At 54.6% G+C, this 14,905-nt stretch overlaps 1 protein-coding gene across 1 annotated transcript in view; it reads left to right on the top strand.

Moving 5' to 3' along the window:
- Window positions 1-14,905, top strand: part of raver2 (ribonucleoprotein, PTB-binding 2) — a 28,510-nt gene that overhangs the window by 10,676 nt on the left and 2,929 nt on the right. Inside the window, 14 exon segments of the mRNA XM_048976182.1 lie at window positions 1,727-2,196; window positions 7,185-7,376; window positions 8,781-8,907; window positions 9,414-9,451; window positions 9,454-9,498; window positions 9,892-9,981; window positions 10,901-11,012; window positions 11,559-11,782; window positions 11,961-12,072; window positions 12,232-12,386; window positions 13,055-13,153; window positions 13,241-13,294; window positions 13,611-13,730; window positions 14,400-14,615. Coding sequence (XP_048832139.1) covers window positions 1,727-2,196; window positions 7,185-7,376; window positions 8,781-8,907; window positions 9,414-9,451; window positions 9,454-9,498; window positions 9,892-9,981; window positions 10,901-11,012; window positions 11,559-11,782; window positions 11,961-12,072; window positions 12,232-12,386; window positions 13,055-13,153; window positions 13,241-13,294; window positions 13,611-13,730; window positions 14,400-14,615 — 2,054 coding nt within the window.

The raw sequence follows: 14,905 nt of genomic DNA, 5'->3' as shown, positions 1-14,905 counted from the left end.
ACGCTCGAGAGCGGGGAGAGTTCACCGTTAATTGATATGGAGACAGGTGTGGGTGGGTATGAAGGGTAGGGGGTGTGTCCGTGACACCCAGAGGGTCGCATGTGCGTGTGGGTTTTAAGAGCCCAACTGGGCAGCCCCAGTGTCTCCCCCTGTTGACCACACACTAGCGTTGCTTCGTGGCAGCGGGAGTGAAGGGGGTCCAGCTGGTCGTTGTTCCTCCACGGCAGCCTGAGTGTTGTAAGCAGCAGGTGGGGGCCTGTTGGTTTCCGCCTCCCCCCCCCTTCCCATGACACACACACACACACCCCAGTGTTACATCAGCACTGTGGAGCTCGACGCGCTCTGCATGCTAATGCGATGTGTCCATCTGGTACACGCACACAGGAGAAGCAGCGCCCAGCCTAACGTGCGTACAAGATGGTACTTTAACATGCTGTGTGACATGCGTGTCGGTCAGGGGTCTGTGCTCCCACTGGGAGCTTAGCTGGGTAAATGATAAATTATTACCGCCAGATGAATTATAACCCGGCCTTTACGCTTAACGCTCCTGCTGCTACTGGCTACAGCCATTTGCGTTTTCACTAAAACTAGTAATGAAACGGTACTAAAATGCACCTAAAAAGGTTGGTCTTCGTGTTTAAAAGTACTGCAGCGTGTCACCGTTGAAGTTTATTATTATTTAACAAATGTATCCCATTTTTTTTGGTGAGCATTAAGTATCATTAATACAGGTTTTTGACTGTCAGGTATTATGCTTTATGTAAGAGGATGTGAGCTTCATATTCCGCGGCTGTGAAGAGCGCGATGCTCGTTCCCAGAGCCGCCACCCGGCCGCACAGGCAGATGGCGTGAATGTATCAGCTTCAAAGAAGCTTTTATCGTAATTTTGATTTAATAATCAATGCTCTCCACTCATAATCACAGTCCCCTTTCTGCTCTCATGTTGCCTGCTTGAATATTGATAAAAGTAGCCGCTTTAGTCATGGTCTCAATTTTAACCCCCCCCCCCCCCCCCCCCCCCTCAGGCAGTACATTGGGGGAATATTCAGAAACCTGATGTCATACTCATTGCATTATTAACTAGCTTAGCTTGGTTGCCAAGGAGACGGGGTGTTTACAGAGTGAATTTGAAGGGCTTCTCCTGGGTCGGTGGGTGTCCCCTTCCAGAGTCTCCTGCCCTCATAAGCTGCACTTCTGGCTTCCCTGCATGCTACACCCCACTGTGCCGAGATGCACAGTTACATTTACATTTTAGCAGATGGTTTTGTCGGCGCTGCGACGAGCATTTTTGACATAGTCAGACGGTCCCTAGAGCAACTGGGGGTTAGAGGCCTTGCTCTACGGCCCAACTTGTGGAATCACCCTGAGATTTGACCTGCCGACCATCCGATCAGGCGTGTTGTGGTCTAAGCCACTGAGCCACCACCCCCCCCACTGGTTGCTATCGTTTCAGTGTAAGATGGTGTGTGTGTGTGTGTGTGTACAGTTTGGCTAAGACGGGGTGAAGCTAGGAGCTTCACAAGATCTCCATGGACACACCTCAGCCATTTATGAATCTCGCCTTTAATTAGCATGGCAGTTCTTCTCAAACAGCTGTGATGAGGTCCTTAGTTTTGTTAATTACTCTGTTCTGGGGCACAGTTTACTCACTGTTACATGCTTTGTGGGGGGGGGGGATGCTTCCCAGCACGGATGGGATGGTGACAGCGCCCCCCCTGTCTTGCAGCCTTCGTGACTCTCCTGAATGGCGGGCAGGCCCAGGACGCCATCCGCTCTTTCCACCAGACCTCCATCCGCGGGCGTGAGATCACGGTGCTGCTGCAGCCCACCGACTCGCTGCTGTGCGTCACCAACCTGCCGCACTCCTTCAGCGGCGCCCAGTTCGAGGAGCTGGTGCGCGGCCACGGCAACACAGAGCGCTGCTTCCTGGTGTACAGCGAGCAAACGGGCCACTCCAAGGGCTACGGCTTCGTGGAGTACATGAAGAAGGACTCGGCGTCGCGGGCGAGGGCCGAGCTGCTGGGCCGCACACTGGGGGAGCGCTCGCTCGTGGTCCAGTGGACCGACGTCAACCAGCTGACAGCCGAGCTCCTCCACTCCAAGTGCCTCTGTGTGGACAGGCTGCCGGCCGACTTCAGCGATACCGAGGAGCTCGCCAGCGTCTTCTCCGAACGCTACAAGCCCGTCTTTTGCCAAGTGAGTTCACAAGCATGCTACTCTGTCCCCATCTCTACAGGATTGTTTTAACCTTTAACTCAACATTACTGTTGGGGGTGGGGGCATTTTGTGAGGCCTTGTGTGTTGAACATCACCCCTCCCTTGTCGTGGTGAATCACGGGCTGAGTCCTTGCGGCATCGGCAGACTCGGCGACCGAGGTCATCGGTGTGATTCACCGTGGTTTCTCCTCTCTCCCGGCGCCGCATCCGCACGCTCCTCTGGAAGCCAGATTCTCCCGCTACGGATGCCCACAATGCATTGCTGCCAGACTGTTTCCGAATTCTTGGAAGTCGTTTTGGCTTTGGTGCATTTTTTTTTTTTTTAGGGGGGGGAGTGTTTGTTGCTGTTTTCTTATAAAAAGGCAAAATATAATATTTGGATGTAGCCACGCTGTCCTTCCTTCTCAGAGGTGTTCAGGATTCTTATTGCCTTTGGTCTCCTGAAGCTGCCGCTCCTGACTTCAGAGAACATCCTCCTGTTTCGCCATCAGCTCCATCTCCGGCTACCCCTTCATTGACGTGGAGGGGGAAGGTACCCCTCCTGCTTCTGGGCCGGCCGACAGGACGGATCTCTGAAGCGTTTAGCGCATTAGATGACTCATTTTTGGAGCGCAGACTATGTGGAAAAGTGCAAAGTTTTTGAAGTTGGGTATCCAATGGTAACCAGACCGAGCTGCACTTCATCTGAATTGTAGATTTTTTTCCGGGTTGTCATGCAACTGTTTCTCAGTCCGTTCAGAGGAATCGAACGGGCCAGTTTGACATCGCCTGGTGTGTAGGGGGGTCATCCAGGACCCCGCTTGGCATTCTCACCCAGGACATTTGCTCTGTGGCTGTTTATAAACACATGGATCCACTGATCTGTCATGGCTGGGCACTGATTGGCAGCCCTGCCTCCTCAGCGCCATCTCTAGGTCAGCGAAGGGGTTCACGAGAGTCCAGGCCTGTCAGAGTGACCCCACCCTCCCACCCCCAGATGCTCCGGAGAGTCTTGTATTTTTACAGTGTAACGGCCTGACACCCCCACGTTTGTCAGCATCTCTTATGAGATCTCGCCGAATCCTTAACTCTCCATTTTTTTTTGCCTCCTGTCTTCGGTTGTTTTGATGAGTAATTTTCATTCTATCGCTTGCGGTGCCGCTCGAGCAAACCCACGCATGGCTCGCTGCAGCGACTACACCCCCCCCCCCCCCCCCCCGCTCCCCCCCGGATGGATGAGCGCGACCTGCACTGTGTGTAACAGAGGGGTGTCTGGAGTCCCTAAAAACATCCCAAAAAAAACTGTAGAAATGGCAGTTTAGCTTGGGCGGTGTGGGAGTAACGCGTGCACCAAAGGGAGGCATCAGGAAGGGAGCCGTTTAACGTTATCTATTGTTTAACGCTGTTGAACGGAGCTCTACTGGCCGACTGTTATAGCTGTGCCAGGGATGATCTGTGGTGCATCGGCGTGAAAGATCTGCATCATCTTTGCCGAGCGCCGGCTCTTATGAGTACTTGTGGATGCTTTCGGATTTCCCGGCTGTTATGTGACGGGCTTAAATGCAGCATTTCATCGATGAGCGTAAACATGGGAGCAGCATGGACAGATGGCCTGGTTCGATAGCATGCTCTGCCCTTGCAGCGTGGGGACAGTAGGCCCAGCTGGGGGGGGGGGGGGCATTACTGTCACAGTTTGGCAGGGGAGCAGGTAGCTTCAGGTGGGGGTGAAGGTCACGTGGCGCGGTCTCAACAGGACCTCCCACCCGCTACCCCACCCACTTCCTGCCCACCCAGTGTTCCCCAGCTGGGAAGGTCGCCTCCCTCTAGCAGCACTGGCATGCAGTGCATATGCATGGCTTGGTTTTGGTGTCTGACTGTGTTGCTCTTCCATTGTGAGTATCTGTGTAAATTTGGTGCGCAGTTGGAGGTTAGCCAGACAGGTTTAAAACCACCTACTGTGTAAAAATACCCCCCCCCCAATCCTTCTCTTTCTCTTTGTTGATCCATCTGCCATCTATCCACTCTCTTCTGCTCTTCACTTGAATCCCAGCTGGATCCTCTCTGCCCTTCTCTTGTATCCCAGCTGGCTCCTCTACTCTCCTCTTGGATCAAAGCTGGATCCTCTCCACTTTTCTATCGGATCCCGGCTAGCTTTACTCCGCTCTTCTCTCGGATCCCGGCTAGCTTTACTCCGCTCTCTTCTCGGATCCCGGCTAGCTTTGCTCGACTGGCTTCGCTCCACTATTCTCTCGGATCCTGACCGGCTTCGCTCTGCTCTTCTCTCGGATCCCGACTAGCTTTGCTCGACTGGCTTCGCTCCACTATTCTCTCGGATCCTGACCGGCTTCGCTCTGCTCTTCTCTCGGATCCCGACTAGCTTTGCTCGACTGGCTTCGCTCCACTATTCTCTCGGATCCTGACCGGCTTCGCTCTGCTCTCCTCTCGGATCCCGGCTAGCTTTACTCCGCTCTTCTCTCGGATCCCGGCTAGCTTTACTCCGCTCTTCTCTCGGATCCCGGCTAGCTTTACTCCGCTCTTCTCTCGGATCCCGGCTAGCTTTACTCCACTTTTCTCTCGGATCCCGGCTAGCTTTACTCCGCTCTTCTCTCGGATCCCGACTGGCTTCGCTCTGCTCTTCTCTCGGATCCCGACTTGCTTTACTCCGCTCTTCTCTCGGATCCTGACCGGCTTCGCTCTGCTCTTCTCTCGGATCCCGACTTGCTTTACTCCGCTCTTCTCTCGGATCCCGACTTGCTTTACTCCGCTCTCGTCTCGGATCCCGGCTAGCTTTACTCCGCTCTTCTCTCGGATCCCGGCTAGCTTTACTCGACTTTTCTCTCGGATCCCGGCTAGCTTTACTCCGCTCTTCTCTCGGATCCCGGCTAGCTTTACTCCGCTCTTCTCTCGGATCCCGGCTAGCTGTACTCGACTTTTCTCTCGGATCCCGGCTAGCTTTACTCCGCTCTTCTCTCGGATCCCGGCTAGCTTTACTCCGCTCTTCTCTCGGATCCCGGCTAACTTTACTCCGCTCTTCTCTCGGATCCCGGCTAGCTTTACTCGACTTTTCTCTCGGATCCCGGCTAGCTTTACTCCGCTCTTCTCTCGGATCCCGGCTAGCTTTACTCCGCTCTTCTCTCGGATCCCGGCTAGCTTTACTCCGCTCTTCTCTCGGATCCCGGCTAGCTTTACTCCGCTCTTCTCTCGGATCCCGGCTAGCTTTACTCCGCTCTTCTCTCGGATCCCGGCTAGCTTTACTCCGCTCTTCTCTCGGATCCCGGCTAGCTTTACTCCGCTCTTCTCTCGGATCCCGGCTAGCTTTACTCCGCTCTTCTCTCGGATCCCGGCTAGCTTTACTCCGCTCTTCTCTCGGATCCCGGCTAGCTTTACTCCGCTCTTCTCTCGGATCCCGGCTAGCTTTACTCCGCTCTTCTCTCGGATCCCGGCTAGCTTTACTCCGCTCTCCTCTCGGATCCCGGCTAGCTTTACTTCGCTCTCCTCTCGGATCCCGGCTAGCTTTACTCCGCTCTTCTCTCGGATCCCGGCTAGCTTCACTCCGCTCTTCTCTCGGATCCCGGCTAGCTTCACTCCGCTCTTCTCTCGGATCCCGGCTAGCTTCACTCCGCTCTTCTCTCGGATCCCGGCTAGCTTTACTCCGCTCTCCTCTCGGATCCCGGCTAGCTTCACTCCGCTCTCCTCTCGGATCCCGGCTAGCTTCACTCCGCTCTCCTCTCGGATCCCGGCTAGCTTCACTCCGCTCTCCTCTCAGATCCCCAGCAGGACGCTCTCCACTTTTCTGCCTGATCACTGGCCTTTCTCTGCTCTCCTTTCGGATCCCAGCTGTCTTCTCTCCACTTTTCTGTCGGATCCCCGGGCTGGCTCCTACTCAGCCTCTCTGAATCTGCTCTCCACCCAAGCTGGTGACAGGTACTTACTCCGCTCTGGCACAGGCTGCTTTATAAACTCCGAGTGCATTATCCTGGTGTCAAGAGTGAGCCGTCACCGGCCTGTGTGAGAGATGCGGCCTGTAGGAAGAGGACTGAGCCGCATTAGCGCGCTGTAAATGCCATGTTTGATGGACTCTTTCCACCCGCGCTGATGTACCCTGATTACATTAGCATTCAGAAGCGGTGCCGCCCAGCCCACGTACCAAGAGGGGGCGTCTCACTGGCCCTGAGGTCACAGTCTGCATGAGGCCCTGTGCTGTCAGTGTCCCCCGCCGGCGCATTGCTGCCCAGAGGGCTATCGCCTGACCCTCGCCTCCCCCCACAGAGCCGCGAAGGTATAATACAGAAAAGGAGGGTGGGGGTAGGAATTAATCCTGATCACCATGTGGGGTGGAACACTGGAGGCTGTTCCCAGACACCCAGGAGCGTGAAGGTGTGTTACTTACAAATTTCACGGCATGGGAGTGCAAACATGTTTCTCTCCATGCAGAAATGGTCTTCAGGTAACATGTTAATCACCAGGGAAATGATGTCACCAGTGAGGAGTTTTCTGCATCTTAGAAGGTTTGTCTGAGATTATCTGGCCGGTTCTGACTGGTTGTGGTTACTTGCTTGTCACGTGACCATTCTACAACACCCCCCCCCCTTTGGTCATGGGCTTCACTGAAACACTGAAACACTTTTCTGTTCTTCCCATATTTTTGTTGGATTAACACTTGATAGTAGGTAGTAGGACATGCTGATGAATTTAATGTGTTATGTTGTACATTAAAACATGACATAATTTAGAAACCGTTGATGTAAAGGAAATGTAGAAATTCTGGGAGTTAATTACGATTTGGCCATTTTTTTCAAGGGGATATTACTCCCCTCCCTCCCCAAGTCACCCTCCCCCCACTTTAGAAAAGGTTGACTCGGCCTGCCTTCGGCCGCTCCTTGGTGATGTTTGCCTCCGTGAGCCTTTCCCCCACGTTCCTCTGCAGCTCCTGATCCCTCGGGGAGTGTGACTGAAGTCTAATGGTGCGTCTCTCTTGCCCCCGGCAGCTGGCCCAGGACGAGGACAGCCATGCTCGCGGCTTCGCAGTGGTGGAGTATGAGAGCGCTGCGCAGGCCGAGGCCGTCCTCATGGAGACCGACCGGCGGCTGGTCGGCGGCCGGGAGATCCGGGTGTCCTTCTGCACGCCGGGAACCTCGGGGAGGAGCACACTGGCGGCCCTGATCGCCGCACAGGGGGCGGTGAGTCGCCCCCCCCGACCCGTCAGGCACGCGTGACAACGGCTCTTACCCTTTCTGGACACGTCCGGCTCTGCTGACGTTCTTCTAGAGGGTTTTCCTTGATGGAATCTACGGCTCGCTGGGGAAACACGCTTCAACATGCTCACACATAGGGGTGGAGACTCTGCACCCTGTCAGCTTAATTACAGTACTCAGAGGCCTGCGTCGCTATACATAGAGCCCGGATAAAAATGGATAATACGCCGTTTAAAGCGTGTATTCCAAGGGCCGTGGTTATTTTTGCCCGAGATGCGGAAGATGTTGCGAATTAGCCCATGAAAAGGACCTAATTGTGTTTGTATTGGCAGTGAACATTACGGAAGATTCCGGAAGGAAGGAACTCTGGTTTTAAAATGTAAAATCTATCCGGGAGTGTGGCAGGTATTAGAAGCATAGCCTGTGAATATATAGCCACAATGGGAGAGAGGCCCTTGCAAAAGCACTCCTTGGATTTATCGGTGGGGTGGGGGGCAGGGCAGAGGGGGGGCGCGGATGATGACGGAATCAGGAGGTACTTCTGGAATTCCTCCCCGATCGGGATGACTGGGCATGGAGCAGATGGGCTCTCCTCTCAGGTCCGATGGTGCTGAGCGGAGAGGGAGGCGGTGGCCAGTCAGACGGAATGATGCAAACTGACAGCTTTCCCTCTCACAGCCACCGGGGGCAGCGCGTCTCATTCGTCCCCCACGTCGGGACTGAGTGAGCGACATGCATGTCAGTGTGGCTCTCAAACCCCAATCACCCCCCTTCAACAAGGCGTGTGCTCCGAATTCAGGCAGACTTGTTTTTCATGACTGGTAGTGGGGGGAGGGGGGGCTTGTCTTCTGCTCCAGGGACGTCACATTTATATGCGCGGTACAGAGGACTCCGATCCCGCGGAATCGCAGAAGGAAAATCCAGAAAAAAAAGTAGGTCATTCTCTGCTGATGAGGACTGACCTGCAGGGGCCCCAAGCTGGCGGCCCCCCCCTCGAGGCGGCAGCACACCGTGCGTAGACAGCACAGCCCCTCCCCAAAATCTCGCTGTAGGACTATTCTCCTCCATGGTGACAGATGGAGTCCAGCTCGCCAGCAAGCTGCCGGTCTGGAGCAGTGACAGCCTTAACGAGGCTGATCAGAGCTTCCAAAACGGGCTTAGGCGGGGGAGGGGGGGGGGGGCTATTGATCTACTTTCTATTGCCACGCTGAGCAGTAATAATCTTTATGGCGGTTGAGGCCGTCGAGGTCTAGGGGCACCGTCGAACCCAAATGGAAATGTGGCCAGCAGGGGGCAGGACCGAGCGACTAGGAGATAGAGGGCTGTCGCGAACCTGCCATCACCAGGGGGCGCTGTATAAAAATCTGTGTGTGTCTCCTGGGGGGGCAGATGTCCAGCGGTAAGAAGGGTCTGCTCCCGGAACCGAGCCTCGCACAGCTGCTGAGCAGTTTGGGCAACCCGGCGGCCCTGCAGGTTCTGCTGAGGCCATACCATGCCGGCACCAGCAAGAGAGGAGGTGAGAGAGCCCCCTTCCTGCCCCCCACCCAATGCCCGGGTCAGGCCCAGTTTGCTTGTCTGGCTAAGAATCATATCAGCCTAATGAAAGAATCTTGACCCAATAAGAGATTAACATCCAATCTGACGCTGAGAGATTTCCACTCTGTAAACACACGTATCATTGGCTTATTTGTTTCACAGTCCTACATCTGAACTATTTCCTTTAAGATGAAGTCCCCACCGTCCATTTCAAATGTCTGTTTCCTTCCACTCGCCCCAGCTTCTCCGCCACTTGATGAACATCTCATCAGATATTAAAATGAACTTCTCAGACGCGGGGAGAGCGAATGAGTTCAGGGAGCCGACGTGGCCTGGCCTCTTAGAGCAGCGTGCGATTATCCGGCTAAATTTAGGGGGTCATTAAATGTTAAAGTCTCCTACCTATTTCCGTTAAAATAAGTCTTGGGTGGAGCCGAATCTCACTGCCGTGCTACGGTCTGGCGCTGCTCTACTGTCCCTCCCCAGGGAAATTTGGGTGTCCCCAGGGTTTGCCATTCCTGCGCCCCCCCCCCTCGCCTCGGCTCTGCTGCAGTTGGGAAAGGTGCAACAGGTGAGACCGTGTGTATGTACGTGTGTGCGTGCCAGGGTGGGGGTGGCGGGGGGGGGGGGGGGTAGGAGGGTTAGGGCTCTGTGGGTGGGGCTTGAAGGTCATATGCTTGGAAACCTGTTTCCGGGGGTTTTGTTATTTAAACGTTAAACTGCCCCGAGCTTTTTAATATTCCACAAGACAGCAGTGCCAGGTGACACAGTAGTTAAGGTGCCGGTGGAGTAGGGAGGGTTTGCACAGCCGGTCACAGTCCCTGGGCGATACGCATGAAGGGGTCACTGCGCAGTGGGATTCAGACCCTCTGCCTAACAGATTTAGAATGAATAGTGATCGGTACTGTTGTTATTCTGTTTTATTATTGATGATTAAATAGTGGCTCTTTGGGCGGCTTTCCAGAGCGCCATGTTGGGCAACGGACTGGTCCTGCAGAACCTACTGCAGATGCAGCTGACCCAGCAGCAGCTACTGCAGATCAAAGAGAAGCATGTGAGCACCGTGCGTGTGTGTGTGTGTGTGTGTGTGTGTGTGTGTGTGTGTGTGTGTGTGTGTGTGTGTGTGTGTGTGTGTATGCATGTGTGTTGTTGTAACTATTACTTTGTTGAGATCAAATGTCCCCATTAAATGATGATAAACTGTTATTTTGACATTGTGGGGACAACGTTTTCGGTCCCCACAAGGGTAAACTCAGTTTTATCTGTAACTGCTATCAAAAAAGTAAAAAATCCCAAAAGTCTTTGGTTACTTATGACTAAGGTTATGGCCGGGCAGGGTTAGGGTTTTTATTTTTGGGATTAGAATGAAAAGAATGAGAAGTCCCCACAAAGATATGAATAGTGTACCTGTGTGTTTGTAAGTGTGTGTGTGTCCCTCACACATGTGAGAATTTTGCCTGCCAGTCTCCCCGCCTCCTCAAAGATCCCCGGCTCTCAGGTTGGCATCGTCCTCCGGTCCTTTCCCGCCAACCCTCCGGCGCTGATCCTTCCCCGAGACGCAGCCAACCTGCATTTCTGCTCGTCTCCTCGTCCCTCGATGCGAATCCTGCCGCAGCTGCATTGCGTGGGCCTCTCGCGGCTATTTGCATATCGATAAGGAACGATCGCATATAGCGGTGCGACATTTCGGCACCGCAGAATCGGGTCTGTGTAGAAAGACCGAAACGCGTGTGTCGTTAAAGACGAGATGCGGCTCAAAGCTGCTGTCGATCGTAATTCGTCTCCCTGAAATATGGAGACATTACATTTGCTCGTACATCTCTGGATCCTTTTTTCAAATGCTTAATATTCTGTAAAAAGAGATTGTCGAATCATTTGCATAATGTAAAGTGCTGCTTTACATGCCGTACTCTCCCTGCCGGCGTGCGTCTGTAAGCGGCTCAGGATCAACCCCCCGCCTTCTCCCCCACCAGGTTCCCAGCCTCCTGGGTGACCCCTCCAGGATGCTCCTGCAGAAAGCCATGAGCCTTAGGGCCACGGGGCCCCTGTCGCTGGGGAAGGGGCTGCTGGGAGACTCTCCAAACGGTGAGCGGCGTGTGCGAGTGGGACGGAGATGCCCGCAGTTCCTTAGATGCTCATGCCGGTGGCACAGGTGTCGATGCACGTGTCTCCATGCCTTCATAAGGAAATGGAGCTTTTCTGCTTCCAAACGCAAAGGTTATCTATCAAATGAGATGCTCATCTCGACAGGCTGAATTCTCACCAAAAGGGGGCGCCTCGCTATGTACATTTTGAATGAAGCCATTTCTTAAGATTAATCCTCGGATCTCCAAAACAGACACATACAGGGATGGGCCCAGTGGTTCCAGCCGAAAGCTGATTGGCTGACCCCCTTGTCACTCACTGATTCAAAACATGATTGGCTCATAATAATGTTGGCCTCCCTGTGTGAATTATGACTCTTTTGCCCCCTACCTTAAAAAATCTCTAGAGTCACCTCTAGTCTCCAAGAAGTAGCTGAGAGGCAGCAGTCTGGGATTTTAATGCATTGGGGGGGGGGGGGGGGCACTTGGCAAGTGGATGAAGCCGCACCCTCTACCTGCTACGTCTAAAAATCTCCCACCCCCACAGAGCTGCCTCAGGACGCCTCGCAGGCCCCCGGCCAGGCACCGTACCTGCCGAGCCGGACGCATCTGGGCCCCAGCGGGGGGGAGCAGAACGGTGTTCCAGCTGGGGACAAGCAGCAGGGGGCGCCGGCATCCGGTTTCTTGCAGGGGGTGGCCAGCCCCATAGTGAGCGCCTTGCTGGCAGGGTCCAAATCACGGCAGGGCAGCAAAGCAGGAGGGCTGGGCAGGGTGAGCTTGTGTGCCGCGGTTTCAGCCGACAGGCAGTCTGACGCATCGTGTTTTTGTCGTTAACAAGACTTGCTTTTAATGCTTTATTAAAACTCACATCCCATAATTTTACTCTGGATAGGCGCCCCAAGGGAACGCCCAGTGTCATTAATGGGGAATGCTGCCTTCTTTCCTGCAGACCCTGACCAGCAACCAGACCTCGCTGCTGGGGGAGCCACCCAAGGACGTGAAGGTGTCCTCCAACCCCTACCTGAACCTGGCCAGTGTGCTGCCCGGCGTGGTCCTCCAGGGTGCGAGACTCGGTGGCTGGGCTGGGGTGGGGGAAGGGGGGGGGGGGGGATGTCCGCTGTATCCCATTTACTGTTCACTTCGCGGTTATAGGATAGAGTGGATTACCTTGTAAGTTAGCTTGCTAGTTGCGGTCTGAATAGGGTGTCTGTGCCCATCAGCTCCCAGCAGCAAGGCTCAAAATGTCCAGCCAGCCGGGGGGGTTTATAGCACCGTGCTGCCGAGTGCCCCACAGACGACCCCGCAGCCAGCCCCCCCATACACCACGGAGACCCCCGCCGATTACGTACAGCAGTACACACAGTCATACTCGCAGGTAAGCACGCCGCTGCATGGACACAGATCCTCACCGGCGCACGCGGCAAACGTGGGTCACATCACAGTGCCCTCCTTATCCGCCTTTCTGGAACTTTCTCTGGGCTTCTTACTCACAGCCAGCTGTCACATGTGCCGAAATGAGCAACCAGCGCCCCCTAATGGCATGAACGGGTATGACAAGGCCAGGCTGCAGGCTGGGTGCATGACACCGCCCTTGAACTCGGCATGTAGCGGGGGGAGGGGTGCCATCTCTGCCATGCCTGGCGTGTTGCCGGGCTCCATGCGTGGTGGAGGACATTAATTAAGATTAATTAATGAATTAATTAATTAATTAGCCGGGCTCTGGGTGTTCCGGCCCATATGGCACCCAGCAACCCTGTGGTCCTCAACCTCCAGCAGCACGACACATGGCGCACACCCACCGGTGGCAGCTGGCTGGCTCTTCTTCCACTGGGGGGGCGCCAAGACTGGCTGCATGTACTGCAAACAGGCAGGTGGGCAAGTCAGAGAGAGAGAGAGAGAGAGACGGAGAGAGACGGAGAGAGAGAGGCAGAAGCAGAGGATGAATAAGCGAGAACAGGGAGGTTCGGAGGAGGCAGGAGAGCAAACTGGGATTGAGAGGAGGGGATGACCTCTGACCCCGCCAACCATGTTACTGCCTGGCAGGAGGCCATACAGCAGTGGTATCAGCACTACCAGGCCCAAGGCTACACCGGCCCCACCCAGGAGTCAGCCCCCAGCGACTACACCAAGGAGCAAGCCCAGGTGAGCACATGACCACCACCCCCCCCCTCCCAAAATACTCCTGCTGGGGGTGGCCACTGACCCTAAGCCTCTGCTCCTTCTTTGAAGGTTACTGCCTACACACAACCCACCTCCAGCAACTCAGAGACTTACTACCACCAGGTAAGCAGCCCGACCCTCAGCTGTGGGCAGTAGTTGTCCTGGAGGTGTTTAAGGCATCCTGTACTTGCTACCTTACTCACACAAATGGCCTGTGTGTCCCGGAAAGCCGTCGGAGTGGTGACCGGTAGCTGTGGTCCCAGTACAAGCCCATCTGTCTCACATGTCAGTCCCGAGGATGGCCACGCCTCCTGTCTCTACTGGCCACACCCCCTGTTGCTTTTGGCCACACCCCCGGTGCCAGTCACGCCCCCTGTTGTTGTTGGCCATGACCCTATTTCTGGCCACACCCCATAACTGCACACTCCTCTGTTTACAGGGAAGTACGACCTCTTATGGGGACTACAGCTCCTACATGCAGGCCGTCAGTCAGTATTACTCTCAGACGCAGATGTCCCAGACAGCAATACAGTCGTACCAGCAAAGGGACACCAGCAAGGTACTCCTCCGCCCCCCCCCGCTCCAGCACTGTTTTCTTACACATCTCTGCCCCCTGCAGTGCAGTTCTGCTCAGTTCACTGTCCTCCACCAGTGCATGTTCAGTCCTCTCGTTTCTCTCACTTCCTGTTAATTTGTACATGCTGAGATCTGAGAGGCTTCTGTTGTTGTGCTTTGCTTGCCTTGTGCGTGTGGCTCAGCAGGCTAGGATGCTGTACCTGTGACCGGAAGGTCGCCGGTTCACATCCTGGAGTGATTTCTCTGTTGGAGCAAGGCCTTTAAGCCCCAGTGGCTCAGGCTGTCTTACCTTGCCTTCTCAAATAACAGATGTTGCTTTGAATAAATTTCCCTGAGGTTCCTGTTCCTGGTGTTTGGGAGCCATATTCTGTCATATTCGGCCATATTCTGTCACCCCCAGCACCATTGATGGACATTAAAATAGCTTTAACTTTCCTCATTTTAGCCATAACTTGTGCTGATGTGCTTACGTCTACAATGGGCCCCCAGTGATAGATCAGTGATCATGATGTAACACCCGTGAGGGCCTGAAGGTGGGGACTGGATTGTGGGGGCAGGACTATGGGGGCGGGGCTGTGGGGATCACCACACCCTGTCAGTTTTGCATCCTGCCAGTAGGGGGTGTGTCAGGTCCCGCGTCTGCTCCCCGCAGGATGTCGACGCCAACAAGGCAGCCTTGGGTGGAGCTCTTCATGCGGTCAGCAATGGCGGCACCCAGAGTGCCCCCCCCACGACCGTGGTCCCCGCCTACAGCTCAATGCCCCTGGTACCAGGGTACATCGGGCCTCAGCACATGCCTGCCACTTCTGCAGCGCCCACTGGTGGCCAGGCCCCTACCACGACCACTGACTGGAACCAGTACTACTACGTGAGTGCCCTCAGACCGAGGGCTGGTTTTTTGTTCTTTATTAGAGACGGCACCTATCCGATACTCATCACCATCAGACTGATACTGGGAGAAAATGCGGATTGGATAACGGGGGAGCAAGAAACCGATGCGAGTTTCTATCAGAATTAGCTCTACCCTGAAAAACTGCAAAAACACTTGTAGCCTGAGTGGGACAGACAGTATTGGGAAGTGTTCAGTGTCACACGTGCATGGGAGCTGTCATGTGTCTGGTGTGAAAATGCAGTGACCCCCAAAACGCGAATAACCGG

This window comes from Brienomyrus brachyistius, chromosome 15 (assembly GCF_023856365.1).
Source record: "Brienomyrus brachyistius isolate T26 chromosome 15, BBRACH_0.4, whole genome shotgun sequence".
NCBI classification, from domain to species: Eukaryota; Metazoa; Chordata; class Actinopteri; order Osteoglossiformes; family Mormyridae; genus Brienomyrus; species Brienomyrus brachyistius.
Note: the sequence above shows the minus strand (reverse complement) of the source record. Positions and strands in the feature narration are given on the sequence as shown.